Genomic DNA, 27,664 nt, shown 5'->3' on the forward strand with positions numbered 1-27,664 from the left:
AGCTTCTTGCTAATCTGCAACCTGGAAGCCAGCAGGAGATGGCTTAATCAGTGGGGTCTCTGCTATTCACATGAAAGACCCAGACTGAGCTGTGGATTCCCGGTTTCTGCCTTGATCCACCCAGAGATATTGCAAGCATCTGAGGAAGTTAATCAACAGATGGAAGATCTCTCTCTGCCTTTTAAACAAATAAAAACAATAAAAAACTGCCAACTAGTACAAATGATATTTGTACTTGAAAATTAAGTCAATCAGGACATCCTTTAATAAACTAAGTAACAATTTTGTTTTCTGGCAGGCAATCCATCTTTATAAAGATAAATGGAAATAACACAGGTGTGAGTGAACAATTTTTATTGAAACCCTCAAGATTAAAGAGGACCAAATGGTGAGTTTGGGTACCATAACAGGAAATCTCACCTAACTGTACCATCATTCACAGGAATGAACAAACCCAAACACGACAAAATTCAAATTCTCATGTAATTGCTACAAGTGAATGTAAATGAACTAATCAGTTTATCATAACCTTTTAATCATACGAAAAAGGGAATTTACATGGCATAACAAAAGATATGCAAAACTTCATGAAAACACAAATCTCTTAAATTTCTCAAACTTATTTTTAAAGGAAGCAGAATGCACTTGAAATGATTAAATGACTTAAGCTGATCCTTTTTTATTGCAAACTGTTTTAACATCAGCTTAACCCCCATGCATGGTACTCAAAAAGAACAGTTTTTGAATTAGAAAGATCACTTAAGTTAAAATGACAAATTAAGTACTAAAATTAGGAAAAGGTTGGGTTTCTTTTCAAAGAAATCTTCAAGTACCAATATGTATAGAGAAAGAATACTAATTTTGGTTACATTTTCCCTCTTACTGTGAAATATACAAACTATAATACCTTTCAAAATAAAATACCCACAAAACTTTAATAAGAAACATTCAAACCAGAACTTGAAAAAACATTAAGCAAGAAATTTACTGGGCCAATAATGCTGTGATTTATGATTATTCAAATATTTGATTATAAGTCTTCTCTTGCAGAACCCAGGTCCTATCCCTTTTGGTCCCCACAGTTAGGAAACATTCAGTTGGTTGTGCTCCTGAGACAACCTGTAATAATTTCACTGAGAAAAAACATCTTGCAATATGGTGACAGACCAAGAAGGAAGAGAAGGTGGGTACTCGGGAGAAAACTGAAGTGCGAAAAACAGAAACTACCAATTGAAAGGAAAAGTGTATGTGTGTGTGTGTGTGTGTGTTTTCCCAAAGGAATGCTGCACCCATTTCACTTAAGATTAGAATCCAGGTTAAAGGCACTGGGATGTACTCCTCACCGTGAATAGACTTTCAGCTACATTTGACATGTCTGAGTCTATTGTAATTGGCCTTGCTGGGTGTTTCCATGACACTTCTTACACAGAAACCTAATGTGAATTGAACAAGTTTGAATCCACTTATAATGCAATTAGTTTTATAAAAATATCCAGAGTAAAGCACCAAGAAAAAGAGAACCTCATGGGGAGGACTCAGATCCCTCCTACAAGGTCACCCTTTTACAGTTGTCTCTAAATAGGACCCCTAGAATGACAATAGTCATCTCGGACATGTCCTACCTATATATAATCTCAGGGATGTAGAACATTGCTGTGGTGACTATACCCAAATGCCAATCCTCACTATAAATCATTAAGAGACACATGATAAGATTTCAATGGCTTACTTGTAAAAAGGTAAAATAGGTGCAATTTTCCTTTAAGAAAATGTTTATTTTACAATATACCAGTAACATTTTGATGTTCCCTTCAGTAAACATTGATAAAACTACACGGGGACTGCCCAAAACTGTGAAGTAGCTATGGTTATCTACAAATACTGTACTTTCATTTCACTTAAATACAGTATTTGTAGATTCTAAGAAAATATTGTACAAAAAATTATATAAATGAAAGCCTCTAAGAGATTATGTCACTAGGATTTTGAGTTGAAGTGACCAAAGACCAGAGGAAACAAAAACATTTCTAAACATGATGTAAACACCAATAGAGTAATGCAAAACATCAAGGTATTCAAATCTACTGTATTGCTAGTTCCACCTTTAACATATCTTTCTACATAGCTTTCTCCTTTTGAACAGTAATATAAGGGGCAGTACATCACTTTCATAACCTTATGTCATCAAATCAATTAATACAGATGCTTGACACAATTATACAAAATCAATTTGTTTCAAGATATAAAATTAATGTTGATATGTAATTAATGAAAAAACAAGATGTTAAAAAGATAACTATAAGAATACCCAGATATATGCTGTATTCCCACTTATATAGATCTGATCAATAAAACATCAACACATTCACTTAGATACTGATTTAATCCATGGATCAAGGCCATACTTTCAAAGTATTTTAAGGATGCCAGGACACTGCAAAAGCTGGAGAAAAGAGTTGAGGAACAGTATATGCTTGCTAAACAAGAACTATGTTTATTTAGCTAGTGAATACCTAGAGTAATAAATTTTTACTTCATGATAGCAATCAGGCTCGCAAACACCCAGAAATAGGAATTAAGGGTTTTAAATGTAGTTATAAAGGTCATAAAAAGTCTGATTAGACTGAGGTACATTTACTCAAAATTTTGAGATTCATTAAGTGGTAGCAAACAAAATAATTCCTCAGACAAATGCACATTTTTCAGTATACATATTATTAAGGGAAGGAGGGGAGAAGAATGTGCATTAATTGGTGAAACCCACCAAGCTGCATATCAATATTCTGTTACACCAAACAGTTTGAAGACAAGGGAAATGTTCTAATATAATTTCAGATTATGTTTCATTTGGCTAAAATAGAGCTTAAGGTTGCTTTGCCATATTAAAAGTTTACTACAATAATTTTTCACATAAACATTTAGACTTCAACTTCAGGACTAAATATGGCATGATTATTTTGCTTTTAATCTGTCAAGTAGCTAAAAATCGACAATTTAAAAACTACAACAAAGAAAAAGTTGAAGCAGTGTGACTCTTACATCATTGAACCACTTCTAATGGTTAACTGTTAGTATTTAACAAATTCAAGGAGTTAATGAATCCTTGCATTCATTCAGTCTTCTGTGCCTTAGCTAGGATGCATAATTACAAAAGACAGCAGATACTGGTAAAAGCTTCAGGACAGAAAAGTGCTTGACGAAGTTACAGTTCTCAAGTGTGTTTGGTGAGAGTATAAGGGCAGATGCGCTGATGAAAACCGTTACAAGAGTCAATTTTGTGTTAAAGTGTTCAAAGATGTCACCTTAAGCAGAAAAAAAGCTTTAATAATGTCTTCTTTGACTTATTAGGCATTTCCAGAGTCTACATCATTAGTGTTGTAATTTTAACAGGACATCTTCATATGGTTATTGTTTGTTTCTATTTCTCTCCTGAAAGAAAAAAAAAACATAAACATGGTAACAAAATACTATCATTAAAGATTAAACTACATGCACGTATAATGTAAATCATGTCCATATAAACTTCTTCCAAAACCAAGTAATTAAAAATGGTTACTATTACCTCTGTATATCTTAATGAATTAATAACAGCATTCTAAATGAAAAACTCCAAACACTAGGATCTATTTTAGGAGAATTTAGGTTCTCTCCACAATCCTAAGATTTTGTTTAAGGTGAGAATATTATAATAATGTCCTTTGAATTCTATCAGTGAGTTTTTGATGGTGAGCTGTTAAATAAATAAATAAATAAATGCCTTTATAATAATTTGAAAACCACTGGCTGAGGGGGAAGTAAAAGGAAAAGTAAAAACAGTTTCATTAAATTTTGTTAAATTACATAAATTAAGACTTCAGTAACAAAATACTTCAAATTACAAATTTCTCCCATGTCCTTCTCTCACCTTTAGCATATTCTCACTTTTCACATACAGTATGAGTGTTAGATTCAAATATATTTTCTTCCAAGAAAAACCACCTGAACAAGTTAATCTGAATGCTTTCCAGTGTTTATCACTAATCAAATATTTGTCTGTTTACTGCCATTTCTGAAAACCAAGCACTAGCACTGTACATGCCCATCAACTGAAAACATCAAGTAGTTTCTATGCATGGTTTGTTGAAACACTGACTGTTGAGTCCTACAGGTCTTAAGCGGAACTTATGAATTTACACTTTTAACTAGCTCACAGGTGATTCTAAACAGTGGTTCACGGATTACAACTTTGAAAACTACTAGTATTTAACATATTATAAGACTGCTTTGTTTTTTGCTACTCCTACTTTATTTTTGCATTCTACAATAAACATGATATTCTGTCCAAATGGTCAAATTAGATTTCCATTTTCGATGACACTAGCATAAATCTGTATTTTAAATTCTAAAGAGAACTTCAAGTTTTTGTTACTACAGTCCCTTCTTGTTCATTTTTAATACATTCCTAGAACTTAGCTAGCCATACTTAAAAGAAAAAGCTAATAAAAGAAATGTCCTACCATTTCTAACTACAAATAAATGATTTAATAAATTTCTAAGAATCAATGAGATATACTGAAATGAAAACAGACATAGCTAGCTATATTAATCACATTTCAAAAAGGATACATAAGAACAAAATCTAACAGTATTACCAAAGAGGAAAATAAAGACAAAACAAGAATTTGGTGGTATATGATGTAATCTAATTTTATGGAGGTCCTAAGAAGACTTTCCAAGAACCAACTAAAATATAAACAAAATCTAGTATTCTTCTGAAGGAAACAGATATGTATGAGAAATCCCGAAGCAGGCTTTAATTAGCTAGATATATAACATACAGATGAAGTGGGCAGAGCAAGAGCACAATACCCATTCTTCCTATAAATGAAGAAAACTAGTTAAGTTCAAAAACTCCATTAAAATTTCAAAATACTACAGGGAAAAAAGTGCAAGTTACTTAAGAAAACTTAGGAAAAGAGGTTTAACGTCAGGGAAATTACCAGTTCTAACAGGGCCGGCCAGCAGGCCCTGTAGAGCAGTGGCTTAAGCAATTTTCTGCAGTGCTGGCATCCCATATGGAGCTAGTTCAGGTCCCAGCTGCTCAATTTCCAATCTAGCTCCAGGCTCATGTGCCTGGGAAAGCAGTGGAAGATGGTCCAAGTGCTTGGGCCCCTGCCACCCATTGGAGAGACCCAGATTAAGCTCATGGCTCCTGGTTTTGGCCTGGCCCAGCCCTGTCCGTTGCAGGGATTTGGGGGAGCGAACCAGTGGGTGGTCTCTTCCTGTGACTCTTTCAAGTAAATAAATCTTTTTTAAAAACTATCATGTATTATTTAAATGGAGGGAGCAGCTGCGGCTTCAGTTTGAACTGTAACCAACAATGCACTTTTACTCAATCACTAAAACACAAATATCATGTATTTTATACATCTCTATATAAAGTACATTATTTCCAACTCAATCGAAAGGAAAAGTGGAGACTGAAAAAAACTCCATTAATCCAAAAGGACAGAAAAACAACAGAGGATGGCTTGAAAACTCTAGATGAATTTAAAAGCACAAAATAGGACTGTAGAAATAAAAGATTCATCATGACAAGCCACAATAAATGTAGTCTCAATGAAAACAAAATATCACTAAGAATTTTTAAAAATCCTATCATAAATGATCTACAAGAAATATAAGGATACAGAAAAATTAATGTTAATGGAAAAATGTAGCAAAAACCAAATGAAAAACCATACAATGGACTTAAATGTAAAACCACTGTTAGAGATCACCATAAAAAGTGACTAAGCACCAGACTAGAAAACCAATCTCAATAAAAGCCAAAGAATCAGTGTCATACAGATCCCATTTTCTGATATCAATTTTAGAAGCAAAATATAAAACAAGAAAAAAATCTACATCTGGAAATTCTAAAGCACACTTCTAAAAGTCTCCCCAAAAAACCCTATTTACTAGGTCTGTACTCCCTTAAAACTCGTTAGAATTCATGTGTAGAATTTAAAAAACAAACAGGCCAGCACTGTAGCATAGTGGGTGAGGCTGCTGTGTGCAGTGCCTGTATCCCATGGGGGGCCCCGTTTGGGTCCTGGCTGCTCCACTTCCGATCTGGCTCTCCACCAAGGCCTGGGAAAGCAGTGGAAGATGGCCCAAGTGCCTGGGCCACTGCACCTACAAGGGAGACCTGGGGGAAGCTCCTGGCTCCTGATTGGTAACAGCAGATAGTAGACCTCTCTCTCTCTCTCTGTTGCTCTGCCTTTCATTTCAAATAGATAAATAAATCTTTTAAAAAAAGTTTAAAAAGCTTAAAAGCAATGAGCTCATTATCCCACTGAATATAGAATTAAGAAATGAGTAACTATAATCCCTCAAAAGAAGAAATTAAAATAGTAACAGGCAGTGAAATAGAAAACAAAAATAAAACGAAGTGAAGCAAACAATAAAAACTAGATGTTGGTGTTTGGGGGAATAATTAGAGAATCTCTGAAATGTTGGATTTTTTAAAAAAATGAAGTACAAATGAAAATCATGACTAATTAGCATTCCCATTAAGGTCAATAGCACAATAAATCTCAAAAATAAGACAAAACAGACAACTTGAAAAGTGAACTTGAAAGCAGAACCAACAAGACTTCCTGATAGATTAGACAAGGGGTAAAACAGACAAGTATCAAGGATGAGTCAGGATTTTATTCCTAAAATGGAAGCCCAGTGGTCCCTTACAGTCTACTAAGATGGAAAAAGTTTGGGGCAGGAAAAGAAATAAGACTTGTATTATGAAGTTTATGAGACAACTAAATTTAGAAATCAAACAAGAAACTGGAGACATGAATCTGGAGGGAAAGAGGAAAGGTCCTGGACGAGAATTCAAATTTGGATGTCCTCAGTGCATAATAAACATCAATCAGAACTCAAATTTTACAGAAGTCTATGCATCCAATTCTTAAGAACCTCTGATTTAGACCAAAAAGTTTACATTAATATTACCAAGATGTAGGATTATACTTTAAAACTGTTAGAAATATCTTAATGATATCAGTGAGTGCTGTTCTGTCCACCACTAGAATATTAACTCAGAAATGAGGGGCTGGCGCTACAGCGTAGTGGACCTACTGCACTGGCATCCCATATGGGCACTGGTTTGAGTCCCAGCTGCTCCACTTCCCATCCAGCTCTCTGCTAAAGTGCATGGATGGCAGCCCAAGTCCTTGGGCCCCTGCACCCACATGAGAGACCCAGAAGAAGCTCCTGCCTCCTGGCTTTAGAAGGGCCTAGCCAGCTGGTGTGGCCATTTGGGGAGTGAACCAGTAGTTGGAAAACCTCTGTATCTCTGTCTCTACCTCTCTCTGTAATTCTTTCAAATAAATAAATCTTTAAAAAAAAAAAAAAAGATTCAGAAATGAACACCTGAGGCTGGTGCTATGGTGTCGGCCTGTGAAGCTGGCATCCCATATGTGCACTTCTGATCCAGCTCCCTGCTGATGTGCCTAGAAAAGCAGTGGAAAACAGCCCAAGTGCTTGGATCCCTGCACTCAAGTGGGTCTTGGCTTCAGTCTAGCCCAGCTCTAGCGATAGCAGCCATTTTGGGGGGTGAACCAACAGATGGAAGATCTGTCTCTACCTCCCTCTCTCTGTAATTCTGCCTTTCAAATAAAATAATAAATCAAAAGAATTGAACATCTGTCAAAGCTATCACTACCTTCTAATGTTACTATAAAACAAAATATGTATTACATACTTAGCATCATGATAACATGTACTAGTAATGATGTTGGAGGTACCATAGCAATAAAGGAAAGGTATACTACATGAAAAGAGCCATGATATCCAGAGGGAACCCACAGCCTACCCTAATCCCTCTCCATAACTGGCACTATGACTTGACAATGCCAGCTGAGATGTGAAGGTTATTCAGTCACTGAGGAAAAAACTGGGGATCACAGGGCTTTCCCTTACTCTGAACTGAGTAAATACAGTGGAAATCACCATAGGGTCCTAGGACCAAACCTGACCTATGAAGATGGACCCAACACAAAGGTTACTGTCAATTCACATAAATTTGATGGAAGTTAAAACGGATGAGCTAAGATTTTCCCACATGTCCTAAGAGGGACCAACAACTTAACATAACAGGTAAATGACTTTATTTTCCTTCTAATCATCTGCAGGTTTATCATTAACAATATTTCAGGAACCATATCTGAGCCCAAATGAGCCACAAGGGAAAAAGCAACTGTGTATCTAAGAAGCCACAGCATAGAGAAAGAAAATGAGGATAAGCACTCAGAAAACAAATACAAGAAAACAGAAATGCTGAAGGAGGCAGTGAATACTTGAGAAAGGAAAAAAGGAAAGAAAAAGCCAACAAGCTAACACATGAGATCCAAATGCAGCAAACAAAAAACACTTTATAGCCTAGAAACCTGATTTTCAAATTGAAAATTTCACTAGAGGAACTAATTCATGGTGGATATGGTCAAGTCCTCATTTGTGAAAAATATTAACTCCAAGAATTATCTCCTATCACAGAGTAGGGAAGAAAATATGGCAAGCCCAAAGAAAAAGCAGAACTGGAAGACAGATCCAAGGACAATATCGGCTAGTACTCTTCAAAAATGTAATGGAGAGGTGGGCAACATTAGGACATCCACTTCCTATTTTTGAGTATGTAGGTTTGAGTACTAGTTCCACTCCTGATCCCAGCTTCCTGTTAACAGAGACCAAAGGAGGCAATAGGTGAGAGCTCAAGTATTTGGGTCCCTACCACATGGAATGAGTTCTTAGCTCCAAGCTGGCATTTAGGTAGTGAACTAGCAGGGGTAAGAGGGTGGAGGAGGTGCATGCTCTTTTTACATCTCAAATACATTTTTTAAAATTAAACCTTTCTCTTTGGTTGGTTACTAATAATCTTTGATGAATGAATGATGGAATACAGTTAAGAAAAGAATACTCAGAGTTTAAATATGTGATAATACAGGGTCACTGGAATACAATATGTATGCCACATAACTCTCAGAAGACCTGGTAACAGGCTGGCGCCGTGGCTCACTAGGCTAATCCTCTGCCTAGCGGCGCCGGCATACCAGGTTCTAGTCCCGGGTGGGGCGCCAGATTCTGTCCTGGTTGCCCCTCTTCCAGTCCAGCTAGCTCTCTGCTGTGGCCCGGGAGTGCAGTGGAGGATGGCCCAAGTCCTTGGGCCCTGCACCCCATGGGAGACCAGGAGAAGCACCTGGCTCCTGCCATCGGATCAGTGTGGTGCGCCAGCCACTGGAGTGTGAACCAACGGCAAAGGAAGACCTTTCTCTCTGTCTCTCTCTCTGTCCACTCTGCCTGTCAAAAAAAAAAAAAAAAAAGACCTGGTAACAAAGGCTCTCAAAAAAAAAAAAAAAAAAAAAAGATTAATTTATTTATTTGAGTTAGAGAGAAGGAGAGACAGATCTTCCATGCCCTGGTTCACTCCCCAAATGGCTGCAGAAGCCAGGAGCCAGCAACTTTATCCGGGTGTTCCACATGGGTGGCCAGGACCCCAAACACTTGGGCCTCGGCTGCTTTTCCCAGGCTGTTGGCAGGGAGCTGGATTGGAAGTGGAGCACCAGGGACTTAATCTTATACCCATATGGGACACCAGAATCACAGGCAGTGGCTTTCCCTGCTATGCCACAGTGCCAGCAACAAAGGCTCTTAAAATCTATTATAGGGGCTAGTACTGTGGTACACAGCATTTAACTATAGCTTGTGACACTTCCTATATCACAGTACTGGTTTCAGTCCCCACTGCTCTGCTTCCAAACCAGCCTCCTCCTAATGCGGCTGGCCAGGAGGAGGAAATGTCTGGGAGTTTGGGATCTCGACACCCACTGTGGGAAACCAGAATGATGTTCCTAGCTCCTGGCTTTGGTTGGGCCCATATCTATCTGCTGTGGCCATTTGGAGATGGAAGATGGACAGATAAATCTTAAAAAATAAATAAATAAATAAATAAATAAATAATTTACAATTCTATTTTTGGATAACAGATTTTGGATTCTTTGCAATTAAGTGAAAATGATTATATTCCACTGTCCTTAATAAGTTGAATTAGTCACTAATAATTGTTCAAATCCTAGTTCTTTATAATTTTTCCAATTCCTTCATATTATTTAAAATGCAAGACAGCTTTTACCATATTGCTTGTCAGATGAGTAAGATACTTCAGTTGAAACATGTTTTAATCCATTCAGTTTTCTGTCAAGAAACAGTCAAGTCAATTTTATTCAGAAATTAAGAGAGAGTATAATAAAATTAGTAAAGTTTGCTGGAGTTTTTCTACAATGAGATTAACACAGCATCAAGAAAATAATATGTACTAGATACAGATCACATCATGAACAGAACTTTATGCATACAATCTGTTACTTGTACTAAGAAAATGTAAAAATAGCAGGTTTTACTAGTGTCACACAATTTCACAGGTAACTTAATACAATGGCTTAAATATTTTTAAAATGACACTTAGTAGCTTTAATTTAAAGAAACATGTAACTATCCTGCTTAATTTTTTTTAAAAAGTATTCCTCAATATAACCAGAAGCATATGCTCTGAAGAATTTTCTTCATGAGTTCTCTTCCTTAGTGTCTATGACATGGTAGGCATCTTCAAAAATGTCTGCTGAATAAAGATGCAATCAACTTGTGACTTATGTTTCTAACTTTATCTCTGATTTTCTATGCTATTCTTCATAACAAGTTTTGACTTCATTAGGTTATTTGACTATATAGTACCCTCAGCTCTGAATGCCATTCTTAGCTTAACTATGAAATTCTACACACAACTCAATGACCATCTCAAAACTTACCTTGACTGCCTAATGTTCCCAAATTTATATCCACTAGGAATAAAGATTAAATTTATAAAAATTGAGTTTACAAATAAAAATCTGAAGATCTGATAATCATAAAAATATTACCCAGAACATTATAAATTCAAGCCAATTACCAAACTTGATAACCACACAATACATCTATAAAATCTTTTGAAGTTGGCAGACAGTTTCTAATAGGGTTCCCAACAGTCTCTGCTTTTTGGCATTCATTCCCTTGTATAATCCCCTCCCCTACACTTAATGAATGGCTTGCTTCTAATTAACATAATTCCCCAGAGACTTCTCAGGTAGTTCTCCTAAACAAGGTAGTTAGCAGAGGCTGGGGAGAAGGATGGAGAAGAAGAAAGATTGACTAATAGGTATTAAATTACCACTAGATAGGAGAAAATAGTTCCAGCATTCTATTGTACGCTAGGGTGACTACACATAATGACAACACATATACACACATGTGTGTGTGTTAGAAGAAAGGATTTTAAATATTTTCACTATAAGGAAATGATAAATGTTTGAGGAGATCTAGTTACCCTAACTTGAACATTATACAATCTATACATGCATCAAAATGTTATATTGTATCCCATAAAAAATGTACAACTGTTAATGTACCAATTAAAAGAAAAAGGAATTCAGCCAAGTGACAGGCTGTCCCATTTGTGATGAAGTTACATAAAGAAGGACAACATGACACCCATTCTGTTAGCCAACTTCTCAGCTTACTCCTCAACCACTCTACTGCCCTTAGCTTGCTCTCTCTCAGGAACAAGTAGCTAACAAAAACTGAGGCTCTAGGTCCAACAACTCTTGAGGAACTGAATTCAGCCAGCAGATACTTCACCAATGAACTCTTCAGAAGAGACTTCAACCAGTCAGCTTTCACATAAACTACAGCTTTGTGAGAGGACTGAAGAGAGGACTGAGACTAGGCCAAGCTGTGCCCAGATTCCGAACATAAAGAAATTGTAAAATGTGTGTTTTAAGCCACTGAGTTTTTAGAAAATGTTGAAGACAGCAAAAGGTAACCAACAGAACAATTGACAAGACTGAATATTGTCTATATGCATGTGACCCCCCAAGAGCAAGTCCTTGACTACTTAATGTTAGCATAAATCCAGAACTGTCAGGAATTCCTTTTCTAACTTCACCAATACCCATATGTGATTACGTTAAAATACACAAGAGATATCTATAAATGAAAAAAAAGATTGAAACCACTCCAAGGAACAGGTAAAGTCAGATAGGCTAATCCACCCTAAATGAAGAATGAGCTTTATCTCAAATAGCTACAACTCACTTTTCATGAAACAGTATTACCTTTTCCTGGACATATTTATTTTAAATTAAGAATTTATCATATTTTAAAATAAACTTAAGAATTCTGTGTTAAATTACATTCTGAACTTACAATACTTCACATTCACATAGTTAACTACAAGAGTAGTTTTTAAAAATGTAAAAGGTAAGTAAAAGGCACTCTGGCGCACAAAAATTTTGAAACATATATATATATATAAAAGGGTCTTCAAAAACTTCATGTTAAATGTGTATTAAGAGAAAAACAATGATTGAATTTCAAAATTTCTTGCACCAAAATAAACATCTTTTAATTCCACTTTCCATAACTCAAACACCCTTATATGTTTAAGTCATTATGTATTTGTTGAAGAAAAGGATCAAAAAAATTATTTTCAATAATGCCTATTCTCAATGACAGTACAGAAGAAATAGCTCCCAAAGACTTGTGATTAACCTGAAAAACTATAGGTAGATCATTTACTAAAAATTCTTTATTAACATTGAAACATAACACAGTCATTACTAACAATCCGCACAAAAAACTGTTCAGTACCATAAAATGCTAATAATCAAAGCACCTCCTTTCCCAGCTCTGCTTCATAAAGAACATTTAAGAAGTTTAGGATAAAGTATTACAATAAAAATTCTCCTTGACTATTTACTGAATTTGTTTCTATTAATCATCAATTCACACACGAACAGAGAACTACAATCATAGAAAAGTTTACCAAGCCCACCCCTGGCGCACACCTGGGCCACTGTGGCCATTTGGGGAATGAAGCAGCAGAGGGAAGATCTCTCTCTCTCTGTAACTCTTTCAAATAAATGAATAAATCTTTAAATAATTTTTAAAAAAAGTAATTTATTACATGTTAACACAAACCTGTGTACTTTGAGACAGATCTAAAATATCTCATTTTAGAATCAAAATTATTCCAAATACAAAAAAAACCTTAGCAGGCACTAAAATTTAGTGTCTGGAAATACACAATAACATATATATATATATATATATATATTTTTTTTTTTTTTTGACAGGCAGAGTGGATAGTGAGAGAGAGAGACAGAGAGAAAGGTCTTCCTTTGCCACTGGTTCACCCTCCAATGGGTGCGCTGCGACCGACCGTCGCACCGCACTGATCTGATGGCAGGAGCCAGGTGCTTCTCCTGGTCTCCCATGGGGTGCAGGGCCCAAGGACTTGGGCCATCCTCCACTGCACTCCCGGGCCACAGCAGAGAGCTGGCCTGGAAGAGGGGCAACCGGGACAGAATCCAGCGCCCCGACCGGGACTAGAACCCGGTGTGCCGGCGCCGCAAGGCAGAGGATTAGCCTGTTGAGCCACGGCGCCGGCCTACACAATAACATATTAATAGCATATATGACTAAAATACATATCAGAGTCTATAAACTAAAACTATTTGGGGCAAAAACTTGTCACAGTGGTTAAGACACTGTGTGGAACTCTGGCGTTCTAAATGGAAATGCCTGGTTCGAGTCCTTGCTCTGTTTCCAATCCAGTTTCCTGGGAATGCACACCATGGAAATGCAGCAGAAGAGGGCACAAATACCTGAGTCCCTGCCACCCATATGGGAGATCTGGATTGAGTTCTGGGCACTTGGTTTCCACCTGGCCCTGATCTGGCTGTGGTGATCATTTGGGGAGTGAGCCAGGAGATGGAAGATGTCTTGCCTGTCTCTGCCCTTCAAATAAACTTTCAAACTATATAACAGGAATTTTTATAATTATCTCTTATCTCTGTACAAGTACAGAGCTCCATTTCTTTTTAGGGGAAAAAAATAAATGTGATGTTTCAAAAGTTCATCTCAACGTTACAGACAACTGAAAATGACACACAAATAAAAGAACTTATTAAATTAAAAATACCTCTGATTATTTCTTGATCAGTAAGGATTTACAAGAAGGAGATTACAGTAGAATCTAAATGACTCACATGTAATACAATGGAAAATTTCAAAAAAAGAATTATGTAAAGAGTCAAAATAGATTCTACTACTATGTAGATTACCTGAATTTATACTGGACAAACATATTCAAAAACATACTAGTGCTTTGCTTTCTTCTTTTATTTTCAATGCAAGTATTCCATCAAGTAATTTCAGTTGAAACCAAATTAAGATTTTTATCCTCTATTTTAAATAACTTTGACAAGCTGTCAATATATCATTAAATAGCATACTTATACAAAAACTTAATTTATCAATTCACACTTAATTCCTATTGTTTATAACTTACCACAGTGAATATGCTATATGACACTTCTCTACACTAGTACTAATTTTAGTTCCTGCAATCACTTTGCTTATGACTTATATAGTTTGCTTAGGGCACACACTACTCCTTGATATATAATCTACTACTTTCAGAAAGATGAGAAAATAAGTTAGTTACCTTCTTCAAACCTTTTATACCCACCTCCATCTCCTAATATGCTATTGTAAAAAAGAATTATAATCTTTTGTACTATTGTCTAATTCTATAAATGGAAAAGCCAATAGCATTTATCTTGAATGATCAACTACATAGTATTACAATTAAATCGTTCTATGACATTTGAACTTCATGAAAGGAAACTGATTCTTCAAAGCGCTTAATCATTCAACAAATGTTTACTTAAAAAGCATTTTTTCAATGTGCTAGAGATTCAGCACAGAGCAAAGTAAGTTTGCTCTCAAAGAGCTTACATGCCAATATTAATGAAGTTTACTTAGAATGTTTGTTTTCAGCTCTCTTCATTTAGTCAGGGTTCCCAACCAGGGGCCAATTTCACTTGTCAGGCTTAAAAGGTAACACTGCCAATGAGTACACAATGAGAAGTTAAGTCCCTAGAGGTGCTATAAATAATAAAGACCTAACTCAAATGCATAGAAAGGGTCCAGTTAGTTGTTTGTTCTTGTATAACAAAAGCTGCTATCAATGTTATTATCTTATATTTTTTATTCTACTGTAATATCTCCCTAATTAACTTTTCCAGGAAGGATATGTGGCTAAGTTTTTAAAAACCTGAACTTTAGTTTTCCCCAAATTTACTGTATAACTTGACATTCATCTTTACTGGCATAATTCTATGTTCTACCCCTTCCACTGAGGTAAGATTCTACAACTGAGTGTCCATGATTACAGATGAGAGAATTCTGACAACTGTCTGATACTCCTTCCATTTTACATATGATCTATTGTTTATGAATCCTTTCAGACTTTTTTTTTTTTTTTTTAACTTTAAACTTCCCTGCTGTCCACTCATCTGACATCATCTATCATTTGGCTTTGGAAGATTTTTCTTTATTCTTCCCATTGACTGTTTTTTAACATTCTTTTAGAATGCACCAATTTTCTTTGCAACACATCTTTCTCCTTTTATATTTTCATCTCTTATTTTTCCACACTGGAAAATGTTTTTGATTTGATACTCCAGATTACCAGGATCTAATATATAATCATTTATTTTATTAACCAGTTTGCATACAGAATACTGACAATGGTAATCATACCTCTAATTTCTAAGAAAACTTTTTGTTTTTCTGCTCCTTTTACATAGGAACACTTTCTAACAATGCAGATTACAATTTTATTTTACATTTCAAATTATCACCAGTTCCCTCAATATTTTTTAATGTGCTAGTCTTGTTTTGTTCACCAAGCTTGAATTTATTCAAATAGATCAAAACTGTATGTCCAAGTATAAGAATGAAGAACTATAAAAATAACAATTGTCATGGGTTTCATCCTGCCCCTACAGCCAGGGGCGAAAGCACAGGTTCTCACTTTCCCCTTGTCTAAGAGATGGCCAGGGGATGCGCAGCAGCAGGTCGCCCCTCCCCTGCAGATTTTAGAATCCTTTTTTTAATCCCATGTTTTTAGAGGAAGGGGAGGCCAGGCTAAGCACGCTGCATTTCAGAAATGCTGTCTGTGACGGTTTTTAACACCGTTTACTCTTCTTACTGGTGCTATTTTGTAGGATAAGAGACATCGTTGACGAGTTTTGTCCTCCAGTTTTAAATTTCAACAATATCCCTCCTTCTAAAAGATGGTTTGACATTTTAAGTTTTATATAACCAGAGCAGATATGTCAGGTTGGCTTGTTCACTAGCAAGACAAGCTGGGGAACTCCCACTGCCAAAACAATCAGGAGAAAAAAAGCCACTCGATAAAAAAAAAGTGCAGTAATGAGAAGATTGTATTTACTTAAGTGGTGAAGCAGAGGCAGAGAGAAAGAAATCTGCCATCTACTGGTTCAGTCTTCAAATGCTCAAAACAGCTAGGGCTGCACCTGACTGAAGCTGGGAATCAGAAACTTAATTCGGGTCTCCCACCAGGGTAGCAGGTACCCTAAATCTTGAGCTATTATCTACATATCTCAAGATACACATTTATCAGAAAGTTGTTATTTGTAGAGGAGCTTGAACTCAGACCCAGACACTGTTATATGGCATACCAGCATTTCAAGCAGCATTCAACCACTAAATGCTTGATCCAGAAAACCTTTTTAAATCTCAGTCTGTTATCATAAACAAAATCAGGAATTTAAAGAAAAACATGAAGATAGAAGTTACAACAACAGGCATAAATGCAAAATACTCAACTACAAAATGTAAAAGCATGGTAGGGGTGGGCACTTAGTACAGCAATTGAGAGGCCAAATCCCATATCAGGGGCCTAAGTTCAAGTCCCAGTTCCACTGCTGATTCTAGCTTCCTGTTAGTGTGCACACAGGAGGTACCGAGTGATGGCTCAACTACTTAGGTACCTGCCACAAAACACAAAAAGCTAGAATAACTTTCCTGGCTTCCAGCTTTGCCTGGACCAAACTGGCTGCTGCAGGCATTTGGACAGTGAGTCAGTGAATGGATGATCTCTCCTCCTATCAAATAAACTAAAATAAATTAAAAAAAGAAGATGGGGGGACACCCTCCCAAACTTGGGGAAGGCAAAATTTGAGGTCAGATTAGTATAAACCTTCTAATGATATTATTAAAAATTGAAAAAAACAAAACAAAAAAATTGTCTGACTCATCTAGGTCCTTTACCTGCTAACAGCTTGGATTCACTACCATAGGAGAGAAAAGTAAAGGATTTTAGATCAACTGCAATAATACTATAAAGAAAATATCCTCATTCTTAGGAGTCATGTGCTGTAGTTTTGTGGGAAAAGAGCCATTTTAAATGGAACTTCTCTAGTGCTTCAAAGATTAAAACAATTGAGGAAGAACATTACAATAGATCAATCTGAATAAAAAGTAATTGTTCTACATATTCCTCTACCAAGTTTTAAATTATTTCAAATAAGATTTAAAAATGACTCACCCAGGGCTGGCATTGTGGCACAGCAGGTTAACGCCCTGGCCTGAAGCGCTGGCATCCATATGGGCACGGGTTTGAGACCCAATTGCTCCACTTCCAATCCAGCTCTCTGCTGTGGCCTGGGAAAGCAGTAGAAGGCCCAAGTCCTTGGCCCCTGCACCCAAGTGGGAGACCCAGAAGAAGCTCCTAGCTTTGGATTGGCGTAGCTCCGGCCATTGCGGCCAACTGGGGAGTGAACCATCGAATGGAAGACCTCTCTCTGCTTCTCCTCTCTCTGTGTAACTCTGACTGTCATATAAGTAAATAAATCTTAAAAAAAAAAACAAAACAAAACAAAAAAAACCTCACCCATGAAGCTAGAGCTTGAAGCTATAACTCATTCTATTGTATTTTTATAGCAAAAGTATATTTGGTCATTTTCCTACTGATGGACATTTGGACTGTCCCCAGGGTTTGCTATTATACACTGTGCTCTTAATAACACCTTTATACATGTTTACTGAGATAGCTAGAAATTTTCTCTTAGGTATGTGCCCAGAACTGCTGAATTACAATGTATGTGAATCTTCAACTTTGAAAGACAATGCACAACTTGAAACTGGCTAAGATATCTTGCTAATCAAAATTTTTCCCATTATACTGTCACATTTCTTAATTTTACCAAATGAAAGGACACAAAATATTTTCTTATAGTACTTCTGGATTATTATTTTCCTAGCTTTTAAAATACTTATTTATTTAAAAGGCAGGGAAAAAATAACAACAACAATAGAAGAGAGAAAGACATGTACCTTCCATGCCCTTAGTTCACTTCCCAGATGCCAGCAACAGCCAGGGGTGGGCCAGGCCAAAGTCAGGAGCCAGAAACTACATCTATGTCTCCCACATGGGTAGCAGGGACCTAAGTATTTAGGACATCATCTGCTGTTTTCTCAGGCTCATTAGCAAGAAGATGAATGGGATGCAAAGCAGCCTGGACTCAAACAGGCATTCCAATGTAGAATATCAGCATTGCTAGCGGTGGCTTAACCAATTTTTAAGGTTGGATATCACTTTATATACTTAGTAGCTTTATGCATTTCCTCTTTTATTAAATGTATATCTATCTACCCATATCTTTTATTTATTTTTCTATTGGGTTATTTATATTAAATTGATAAACAAGAGCAGGAGTCCTTAGCATCTTCTTAATTGTACTCTTTGGCCTATTTTATTCAAATTTCTTCTGGTCCTTCCAAAAACATGTCTTTTAAAACATTCTTTAAGGCATCTTTTTTTTTTTTTTTTTTTTGAATTTTTACTTATTTGAGAAATCAAGAAACAGGCATAGACAAAGACTCCCACCGCAGGTTTACTCCCCAAATGCCTGCAACAGCTGCGGCTGGGCCAGGCTGAAGCCAGGGCTGGAGTGAGGAACTCAATCCAAGTTTCCCAAACGGGTGGCAAGAGGCCAATCACTTCAGCTGTTACCTGCTGCTTCCCATTGGTCTGTGTTAGCAGGAAGCTGGAGGCAGTTTATCATTCCCAGGCATTCCAATTTTGGATGTGAATGTCTCCACTGGTAGGCCAAAAGCCTGCCCCTAACACATTTTTTGATTATCAGTCTTTTGTTTACAACCAGGGTGGTTTGTGTCTTATTAAAGAAACCAGCTTTACCCAATTTCTGGAAGATATGCAACTGGAAGAATGTTACCAACACCAAGTAGAAGTTTTGAGACATTTCAGTTAGATACAAGAAAGACAGGATCACATTAAAAAGAGCAGAAGTATGATTGACAGCTACTTTTATTTGAAAAAAAAATGCACAGGAAGTAAATGATAGCCTAGAGATTCCTTTGTCCTTTTGTGCTGGAATGGACATACACCCTTCATCAGTGGGATGCCAAGAGTATTTGAAAGCAGTTATGGGGAGAAGCCCAAGTTATGCACAAACATAGCAACAAAAAAACCCTACAAATTTTGCCTGGACAAGCCTAACAGCATCAGGAAGAAAAGTGAGCAAAAATATATGGTATTTCACATACTAACCAGTTAATGAGCAAGGAAAATCAGACCACAAAGTTTGGCAGTGTCAAAGACACCACTTTGGATGTCCATATCCTATATCTAACTATCTGGGTTCAGGTACCATCTCCATTCCCAATTCCAGCTTCCTGCTAATGCCAACCCTGAGAGGCAACAGGGGATGGTTCAAAAACTTGGGTCCCTGTCACCCACACAGAGACTCTGAGTTCCTGGCTCCTAGCTAAAGCCTGGCCTAGCCCTTGCTTGTGCCTATTTGGGAAGTAAACCAGCTAATGGAAGATTTGTCTGTTTCCCTGTCTCTCTGCTTTTCAAATTAATTAATTAACAAACAGTTTTTGGACACAGAGGTTTCAAATAACCAAAGGAAAGTCAAATACCGGATGTGAGGGTGATCTGGCTGCGACATCTGTCACCCCACTGATCGCCAGGGTTGATTCGGCTGATCTGGCCGGCTAGGCGGGTGTCCCCTTCCTCCCTCACCGCTCCATGTGCGTCCCTCCAGAAGCGAAGCATTAAGGGTCAAGGGTCAACAAGTAGCTGCACTCCCCTTCTAGAACCTCCAAACAAGCTCTCCAGGAAAGTCAAATACCTAGCAGAATCCATTACAATTGCTTTCCTCTCTAGCTCTCCATAGGCTAAGTCAGTTAACTACTAGAGAGTCAAATGCAAGCAAACCAATACTGTCAATCAACAATGCAAAAACTTTTGTGAGTCCAAGAAACAACAAAAGCAAACTAAATACACATAAATAGTCAAGGGACATGGAATCTAAATTCTCTAAGTGAAGAGAAAAACAAGGATAAGATGCAATGGCATATCAGGACAAAGATTTAAACTATGTGCTGACATAACTAGAAAATAAAAATAAAAATTTGGCTTGCAGACAAAAAGGATAAAATAAAAATAGAAACCCACGCTGTACATGTTCATATTTAAAGAGTAAAGAAAAATCTCTTGTGCACACAAACAGAAACAACCATTTAATGAAAATAAAGGCTGCCCTTCAACTTCTCCATAATATAAAACCATAGTCTATAGTATTGTAATGTAAATTTAAAATGTTACCTTAAAAAAAAAAAAAAGATGAAAGGATAGAAGGAAGGAATGTGGCAGAGAGGGAGGGAGTAGAGGAATATCATTTTGTTCCTAGACTTGTATCCACAAATCATATAAAATGTTAAAATGGAAAAAAAAAGTCTAGTATTTTGGGACCCAAGAATTCTACACTCAGCTATACCATTCATATATCATGGTCAAAGAAAACTGTTTTTTGTTTTTTTAAATTTGAAAGGTCTTAAAAAAAGTACTACTAAGTTATTCTTCCTGAAAATAGTAATACAGGGGGCCAGTGCTGTGGCATTGCCGGTAAAGCCGCTGCCTGCAGTGCCAGCATCCCATATTGGCACCAGTTCAAGTCCCGCTGCTCCACTTCTCAACCATCTCTCTCTAGTATAGTCTGGGAAAGCAGTAGAAGAAGGCCCAAGCCCTAGGGCCCCTGAACCTGCGTGGGAGACCTACAAGAAGCTCCTGGCTCCTGGCTTTGGATCGGCCCAGCTCAGGCCATTGCAGTCATCTGGGGAGTGAACCAGCAGATGGAAGACTCTCTCTGCCTCTCCTTCTCTCTCTGTGTAACTCTTTCAAATAAAACAAATAAATCTTAAAAAAAAAAAAAAAAAAAGAAAACAGAAAGTTAAGTAAGATTTAAAATAAAGATGTCAAAGGTGAGTTAAACACTGCAAGACTGGCAGTAAATGATGAAACAAAATTAATGAAAAACAATGAAGTTTAAATCACTGTGTGAACATGACTATAATGTCATATTTTAGCTTAACTTTCATAAAAATTCCAATATTAAAGATATTAAAAAACAGGTGTGAGTGTTTAGCCTAGCATTTAAGACATTAAGATGCCTGTGTCCTATATGAGAGTACCTGAGTTTGATCTCCAGCCCCAGCTCCTATATCCTGCTTTGTGCTTATGTAGATCCTGGGAGGAAGAAATGATGGCTCAGGTAACTGGTTTCCTGCCACCCATGTGGGACATGTGGATTGAGTTCTTGGCTCCAGCTTCAGTGCAGTCCCAGTCATTAAGGGTGTTTGGAGGGTGACCAGGACAGGAGCTCACCTTCTCTGTTTCTTAAACAATTAAATAAAATAGGACTAAATTTTCAGACCACGTAGGAAGGAAAGGGGGAAAAAGTGAGAAGATGGGGCCGGCACCATGGCACAGTAGGTTAATCCTCTGCCTGCTGCACCGGCATCCCATATGGGCTCCGGTTCTAGTCCCAGATTGCCCCTCTTCTAATCTAGCTCTCTGCTATGGCCAGGGAAAGCAGAAGATGGCCCAAGTGCTTGGGCCCCTGCATCCACATGGGAGACCAGGAAGAAACACCTGGCTCCTGACTTCGGATCAGCGCAGCTCCAGCCGTTGCGGCCATCTAGGGAGTGAAGCAATGGAAAGATCTTTCTCTCTCTCTCTCCCCCTCACTATCTGTAACTCTACCCCTCAAATAAAATCTTAAAAAAAAAAAAAAAAAAAAAAGTGAGAAGACATATAAGGTTACTCTCTCCTTAGCTGAGAGAGAAAGAAATGTTGATAAATATTTCCTTGCCACACATATTTTCTCCTGAAGAACCTCATCCCCTTTCCATGGAATCAACTGGTTAAGAACAAAAGCCCCCAGGGTCTTGGACTCTAAATGTCTCTACCACCTAATCTATTTTTCTGCTTATATTTCTCAAACCTATCCTAAAATAAATATAATCCAAAACGAAATTATTGCCTGCATCCCATCTTCTACATTCCAAATCATTTCTCCTGTTATATTATTTCTTACAGCAGTAACAAAATGACCATTTACTTAATCTTGAAGCTCAAAAATTCAACCCCTGATCCTGTTTTCTTCACTTTCCATATTTAAATGGAGGAAAACTCAATTATAGTCATCCATCCATTTAAAAGGTTGCAGAGGCTTAAACAGTGACTTTCAATACTCCAAAACACAGTCTCTAACAATGCAAAAGCTATTATTAGCATCAGAATCACCTGGAGAGCTAGTTAAAAATGTATATAACCTGGGTCATACATTTGACACAGTGGTCAAGACACCACCTGCAGGGCCTGCACTATAGCATAGTGGGTAAAGCCACTGCCTGCAGTGCCAGCATCCCTTATGGGTGCCAGGTCAAGACCTGGCTGCTCCACTTCAAATGGAGCTCTGCTATGGCCTAGGAAAACACTAAAGGATGGCCAAAGTCCTTGGGCCCCTGTACCTACGTGGCAGACATGGAAACCACATGGAACACCCACATCCCATTTTGGAATGCCTAGACTGGATACCAACTCCTCTACTTGCAATCCAGCTTCCTATTAAGACACACCCTGGGGAGGAATCAGAAGATGGTTGCCCAAGGACTTAAGTCCCTGCCTCCCATGTAGAAAGACCTGGATTGAGTTACTAGCTTCTGCCTGGCATAACCATAGCTCTCACAGCCACCTGTACATTGAACCAGCAGATGAAAGATCTGCCTTTTTATTAAAATATATATATATATATATATATATATATTTATTTGAAAGGCAGAGTTACAGAGAAAAGGAGAGATCAAGATCTCCCATCAGCTGATTCACTCCTCAAATGGCTGCAACAGCCAGGGATGGCCCAAGCTGAAGCGAGGAGCCAGGAACTTCTTCAGGGTCTCCTACATGGGTGGCAGGGAACCAGATCAGAAGTGGAGGAGCCAGGACGGGAACTGGCACCCATATGAGATGCTACATGGCAGGTGGAAGCATGACCTGCTATGCCATGACATGGCCCCATCATTCAAGTAAAATAACTAAGTTTTAAAAACCTGTGTTAAATGCATACTATCAGGTCCCTCATCAAATGTATCAATCCCAATGTGCATTTTCAAGAAACACTTCAATAGTTATTCAGGCAACTAAGTTTTAAAACTGTTGCTCAAAGATCACTATATCAGCATTATTCACCAATGAAGTTCCCTTTGCTGCATACAAGAAGCCAGATACCTGTCTACACACAAAAATAAATTAGATATTTTACATATAGCTAAAGTTAAACTAAGTTTCTGCTTTAACTTAATTTCTACAGAGAAGTTTTCCACTGGAGCTTTCCATTGTTAACGAATGTTACTCATTGGATGGAGGGGCTTCTAAGCATATCCGCTTCTTCTCAAAAGAAGTCTAAAAGCACTGTGTTTGAAAAAAATCTGCCAGTTGCCTATTCAGGTCCATTCTCTTCTTTCCACCTAAAAACAGGACCCAATTTTACACTTAGTATGGAACAGAAAAACACTGCCTAGCCTGCCATACTCTATGTGGCCCTGTGATCCAGTTCTGACTGATATGATGTAAGCAGGAACAGCGTGTGTAATTGCAGGGATGTCTCCCTGAGTCTCACAAAAGGTAAATGACAAAAATAGAAATCAAATCCCTCAGTCTAATTCTAAAAGCCTATATCTTCCCAACTCTCAAGTCAAGTCATCTTCCTAAAATCAAAGCCTCACTCACTATATTTTGTATACTCACTCTAACTGTACAAAAACAAGTCAGGAGTTTTATATTTTAAAAATCTACTTTATTTCTCATTACTGCAAAATGAACAACAGTCAAACATTCATTTGTAAGCTGATTGTTTCAAACTCCAAACACATTTTCTCATAATGTGTTTAAAACCAGTGAGAGTCCCTGGCCAGTTCAAATGTCTGTTTAACTGCAAAGCCTAATTGTTTCAGCTCTGATAAAACACCAAGACTCAGTGACCTTTATCACCTAACCTAAAGCATGAAGACTAGGTAGGAAGCAATTCACTGGAAAGACTATCCTTGGCAAGGAAAAAATAAATAATTCAGTTGGAGCACAGTCACTTCAAAAGTATTTGTAATTCCGTTTCTTAACCTAAATGGTCAGTATCCTTCAGAATAAAATTCTTAAACTGAAAGGTAATGTTAAGAGGTTTTAAAGAACACATCTGTACAGAGCCCACCCCAACAGAAAGATCCCATACACAAAAATTACTGTATTCTTACCCTACGCATGGCTTCCTCCTCTTCTTGACGCTTTTCATAATGTGCAAAGTCATCAAAGATTGAGGTGGTATGCTTGAAAGTAGCAATTATTTTAAGCACTTGCTTAGCTTTTTCGAGGGGTACCTCTTGAGTGTCCCTTGAATTGGTAACTGGTTTGTTGTCATTATTTTCTAGGCGAATATGCCGTAATTGGTTATTGGGAACATCTTTGACAAAGATCCATTTAACTTCAAATTTGCCCTTCCACTTATCCTGAGACCAGACACCAGCATATGCATTATAGTCCACAACAGACTTCATTTCAGCCACTCCACAAAAATGTCCACTGCCATTCACACTGAAGAGTAAATAGAGTGGGCCTTTCCCATTCAGGGAACGGTAAGCTGCATCCAAACGCTTATTACCATGCTCAGTACTACACCAGATAGAGTACTTAATGGAACGATGTATGTCATCCTCGGAGTAGCTTTTAATTATAAACACACGTCCATTCTTCAGGTTCCAATCAAAGTCTTTGGGATTATAGTTGTTTATGGCCTTTAGCTTTTCTAGCACTGGATGCACTTCTACACTAGAAGGTGAAGCGCTGACGGGTACAACACCTAAACCAAAGTTTTCACCACCCGCTCCATTGTTCTGGTTGAAGCCTGCTCCCCTGTTCCTAGGAGCTACCCAGCGATTCTGCAGCTGTTGCTGTTGAGGCTGCACTTGGTGAGGCTGGGCCTGGGGCTGAGGTCCTTGTTGCTGCTGTGGTTGTGGTGGCTGAGGCTGCTGTTGAGGCAGTTGGCTTTGCACCAATGGTGGTGGCTGAATTAATGGCTGAGGCTGCTGGATTATAGTTTGAGGAGGCAGAACTGGTTGGGTTGGTGGAGCCTTTACCACTGACCCCTTTTCATCCCAAGTTCCAATATTCATGTTGTGTTTTATAGGAGGTGGTGGCACAGCAGAACCCCCAATTCCCACATTGCCCTTGGGTTTCAGTTTCGGTTGAGGTTTGGCAGGCTTTCTGGCAATGGCAGCCCAGGAGGTTGGTTTCGGTGCTGCACTGCTAACAGGGGGCACACTATTGGTTGCAATGCTAGTCATACCACTGCTGCTCAATGCTGTACCTACAGTTTTTGTCACTGCAGCCGTCAGGTCACCACCAATTTTCAGTCCAGTCATTCCTTGTTCAATACTGCTAATGCCAGGCACCTTACTCAAAGTATCATTGCCAAATCCAGCCTGTCCATCAGTAATAGCTCTCCCAAGAGAACTAGGTGGATAGCCATAACTGCTACTATAAGCAGAACTTTGTGTTGATTGTCCCTGAGATCCACTTGTCCCCCATGTAGAGAAATCAGCATTACCAGGAAAAAAGTTAAATCCATGTTGACCAAGAAATGGAGGGGTATTTCCTAATGCCCCAGGTTGACTAAACACACCATCTGGTATATAATGATGTTCTCCATTACTCATTTGTCCATAGGTTGTCAGATATGGCATAGGCTGGTCTCCAGCTGTGGACCACGCTGCTTCCCCAAGAGAATATGGAAATCCGATGGATGGAGCATAGTAACTAGGCATGTATGGATCTGACATTGGTGGATAGCTGTTGCTCTGTAAAACAAAAGACTGCAATCAGTAGTGAAATAACCTCTTAACAGGAGGTGGAAAAAAAGCCATCAGATTAAAATCAAATAGTTTTAAAAATGAAGATGTACCTGTTATTGCTAAAGGAAATGAAATCTTCAAATCTAATCTTATTAAGAGAAAAATTTTCTAAGTATTCATATTTTCAAGTATTTTTTATAACATTACTTGCAGGTCTCAGATGGAAGGAGGTAAGGATAGGATGGGGATTGTTTCTGTAGAAGTGCTAGGTCCTCTAGCACAAATCCCATAATTTGTACAAAAAGCTGATTAACTTTGCAGACAAAATTATTCCCAGATATCAATATTTAAAGTAACTGATGTATTTAAAAATTTACATGCGAGAAGTAATAAACCTAGGAGCTATGTCAAGTAAGAGATGAATAAGAGATAATCATTTATTTTTTGAAAGAGTTACAGAGAGAAAGGAAGAGACAGAGATCTTTCATCAGCTGGCTCACTTCCAAGATGTCCACAAAGGCCCACTGGGCCAGGTCAAAGCCAGGAGCCAAGAGTTTCATCAGGGTCTCTCATATGGGTGGCAGGTGCCCAAGCTCTTGGGCCATCTTCTGCTGCCTTTCCCAGGCCATTATAAGCAGGAAGCTGGATTGGAATTGGAGCAGCCAGGACATGAACCAGTGCCAATATGGGGATGCCAGCAACATAGGAGGTGGCCTAATCTGCTATACCACAATGCTAGCCTCAAGATAAACTTTTTAAATTATCATTTATCTGTATGATGAAATCCAGTTCACTGTATATTTTCATCAAGAAAACATAAACAATAAAATATTCACGTTCTAAGCAAAGAAAATTCAAGATTATGCCTACAGCATGACTAAAATGTTTTTGTTTTGCTTTGCCTTGTTCATTTTGAAAAGGAAGTAAAACAAAATTTTTATCATGGTTTCTAATGATGAGGTATAACAGATGCTCTTTTTCTTTACATTCTAATATTTTCCAAATTTTACACAGTAAGTTTATCACTTTTAAAGTTTACAAATAGTGAGTTTATGTAATCTTCCAGAATTATTACAATTTAACAAATATTCATTTGAATAATAATAAGTTATCATGAATTTAAGATTTGCCAGAATTCAAGGCACCAAATTCTTCTAAAGAAAAAAATTCACATCTGTTACTAGCCAATGTGAATTGGATGATATTTTAGGGATTTCCATTGAAAATGGGATTCTTATGCCAAAAACTTGGATAAGATTTTTCATCTTTGATTTATATTTAAAACTAAAGCTTTGGACACAGCTTTATAATCTACAGAAATATGCAATATCTAATATCTAATCAGGACAACTGGGATTTCCTTCTGAGAGTCAAAATCATAAAGGCTTAATATTGATTTAATTTATATGCATTTTTATTCTACATTTCCTAAAGTTCATTTTTCCTGCTTTTACACTCTTACGACTATACTGTGCCTTATTGTTCCATTCAAGAAAAGCATATGAATATAAACCTGTGATAGTAACATAACAGA

General features: G+C 37.6%; 1 protein-coding gene across 5 annotated transcripts in view; it reads right to left on the reverse strand.

Moving 5' to 3' along the window:
* Positions 1 to 337: 337 nt before the first annotated feature.
* Positions 338 to 27,664, reverse strand: part of YTHDF3 (YTH N6-methyladenosine RNA binding protein F3) — a 42,236-nt gene continuing 14,909 nt past the window's right edge. For all 5 annotated transcript variants that reach the window (XM_062188438.1, XM_062188436.1, XM_062188437.1 and 2 more), the window contains 2 exons: positions 24,538 to 26,136; positions 338 to 3,429 (listed from right to left, as the gene is read on the reverse strand). In XM_062188438.1, the coding sequence (XP_062044422.1) occupies positions 3,406 to 3,429; positions 24,538 to 26,118 (1,605 nt within the window). In that variant the 5' untranslated portion in view covers positions 26,119 to 26,136 and the 3' untranslated portion in view covers positions 338 to 3,405. The remainder of the gene's footprint in view (positions 3,430 to 24,537; positions 26,137 to 27,664) is intronic.

Source organism: Lepus europaeus, chromosome 4, assembly GCF_033115175.1.
Source record: "Lepus europaeus isolate LE1 chromosome 4, mLepTim1.pri, whole genome shotgun sequence".
NCBI lineage: Eukaryota > Metazoa > Chordata > Mammalia > Lagomorpha > Leporidae > Lepus > Lepus europaeus.